Source organism: Oryzias melastigma, linkage group LG15 (genome assembly GCF_002922805.2).
Source record: "Oryzias melastigma strain HK-1 linkage group LG15, ASM292280v2, whole genome shotgun sequence".
Classification (NCBI taxonomy): domain Eukaryota; kingdom Metazoa; phylum Chordata; class Actinopteri; order Beloniformes; family Adrianichthyidae; genus Oryzias; species Oryzias melastigma.
The window spans coordinates 16,417,370-16,419,327 of NC_050526.1; the positions used below are offsets into that span (position 1 = coordinate 16,417,370).

Here is a 1,958-nt window from a genome sequence, read left to right on the forward strand (position 1 = left end):
ACAGAACACGGCAGCGTTTTTCACTTCGAACCCGTTTGGGATCATTGTCCTGATGGATGATCTGGCCTCAATGGTCTCCCTGATGGAAGGAAGTTTTTGTCTTAAATCTGACCTAAACGTGACTGCATTTATGCTTCGCTTCACACATCATGATTTCCTACCACCGTGCTTCACAGTGGGAATTATCTCTTCTCTTCTAGCAGCTTGTTTATTGGTTCATACTAGTATGATCCTGTCCCTGGTATCCTTTGACAGCTCTTTGGTCATGGTGGAGAGGGTTACAGTCTGACTGTAAGGTGTCATTAGCAGAGTGGAGGATAGAAGAGATTCTTGTTTGTTTTCTGGGGCTAAATACTTATTTTCTGCAAAAGTATACGAATAAGTTCTTTAATATCAAATGACAGGATTAGCTGTTGCACTTTTTTTTTTTAAGTATCTTTATCGGCACGTCCTCCTTTTCAGATGTACTACTATCGCTATGAGAATCCTGAGGTCAGCTGCTGTTTTAAGTACCTGATGTTCAGCTACAACATCGTCTTCTGGGTGAGTCACTTACACACAAACGCACACTAGAGCTGCACAAATGATTATTTTAATAGTCGACTAATCGAGTCATGCGTGAACTGGATGTAAAACACACATCTTAACCATCATTAGTGTTGAACTTGAAGTGTTTAAGCTAAATGCTAACTAAAAATAAACATGATAATTTATTAAATCTGTCAGCGTGTTGTTATTGTACCCCAGTCTTCCTGTGACTCAGGGGTCCCCAAATGTGCAGTTATGTGGAGGGCCACATAACTGTTTTCTTCTCTGATGGGGGGCTGGGGTCGGTTTGTAGGCTAACAAAAAAATTATAACAATCACACCCTAAATGTAAAAAGAGGTGGTTTTCCAGAAAGCCACACATAGCCAAATTTTAAATAATTATTTTATACAATCATAGAAAAAAAACAAAAACATTATAAAAATTAGATAAACAGCATTATTTGTGATGATGCTTGTGTGGATGCTACAAGCTGATGTGGCCGCTGAAGATGCTGAAATTGATAGCTTAAAACACTGAAGCTGAAAAAGCTGAAACTTATAGCTACCTAAAATATTAGTGAAGAGCCAAATTAGCCTAAAAATCTCAACAAATTCTAAATTAAGTAAAACCGCTAGTAAGTAGTTGAAATATTAGCTAAACTCAAAATTAGCCTGAATAGCAGAAAAAAGACTAAATTAGCCATAACAGCTAGCCTGAGGCTAAAATTCTAGCTAAACCCCAAAATAACCTAGAAATCCTCAGTAACTGCCAAAGCAGTGGACAAAGCTAGCATAAAAAGAGCTGAATGAGCTATAGACAAAAAAAAAAACATGTGGAAGAAAAATAATAGTAGCAGTAATAAAGAAATAAAGAAAAATGGAACCACGAAGCACACACATTCTTGTTGCTGCTGTGGTGGATTTCTGGGCTCCTGGTTGAGGTTCAGCTAAGAACACCTGCAGTGTGTTTGCGAGTCTTCCGTGGTTTACAGACAGGAAACCTTGCTTCCTGTTTTACGACACAGAAAGTGATGTCTGCTGTGGGAGGGGCCAAAGAGCAGGCTGACTCTCAGAATTGTGGTCCAGATTTGACCGTGTTTTGTGTTGCAGCTGGCCGGAGCTGCCTTCATCGCCATCGGGTTCTGGGCCTGGAGTGAGAAGGTGAGGGAGCTCGGTTCAGACGGATTCTACCCTCAGCGGTCGGCTCTATAACCACGTATCTGTTCCACATGTGGGCGCAGGGAATCTTGTTGGACCTGACCCAGGTGACCCGGCTGCATGGCTTCGACCCGGTCTGGCTGGTCCTGGTGGTCGGCGGGGTCACGTTTACCCTCGGCTTTGCTGGCTGCGTGGGAGCCCTGAGAGAGAACATCTGTCTGCTGAAGTTTGTACGTTTAAAGCCTTAATATAGTCCTGTATCTCCACTGTGG

The 1,958-nt window shown here is 42.0% G+C and overlaps 1 protein-coding gene across 1 annotated transcript in view; it reads left to right on the plus strand.

Annotated features, from left to right (window-relative positions):
- tspan14 (tetraspanin 14) overlaps positions 1–1,958 on the plus strand; it is a 7,827-nt gene that overhangs the window by 1,452 nt on the left and 4,417 nt on the right. Inside the window, exons 2-4 of the mRNA XM_024297820.2 lie at positions 463–543; positions 1,639–1,689; positions 1,770–1,916. Of these exons, the coding sequence (XP_024153588.1) occupies positions 463–543; positions 1,639–1,689; positions 1,770–1,916 (279 nt within the window). The remainder of the gene's footprint in view (positions 1–462; positions 544–1,638; positions 1,690–1,769; positions 1,917–1,958) is intronic.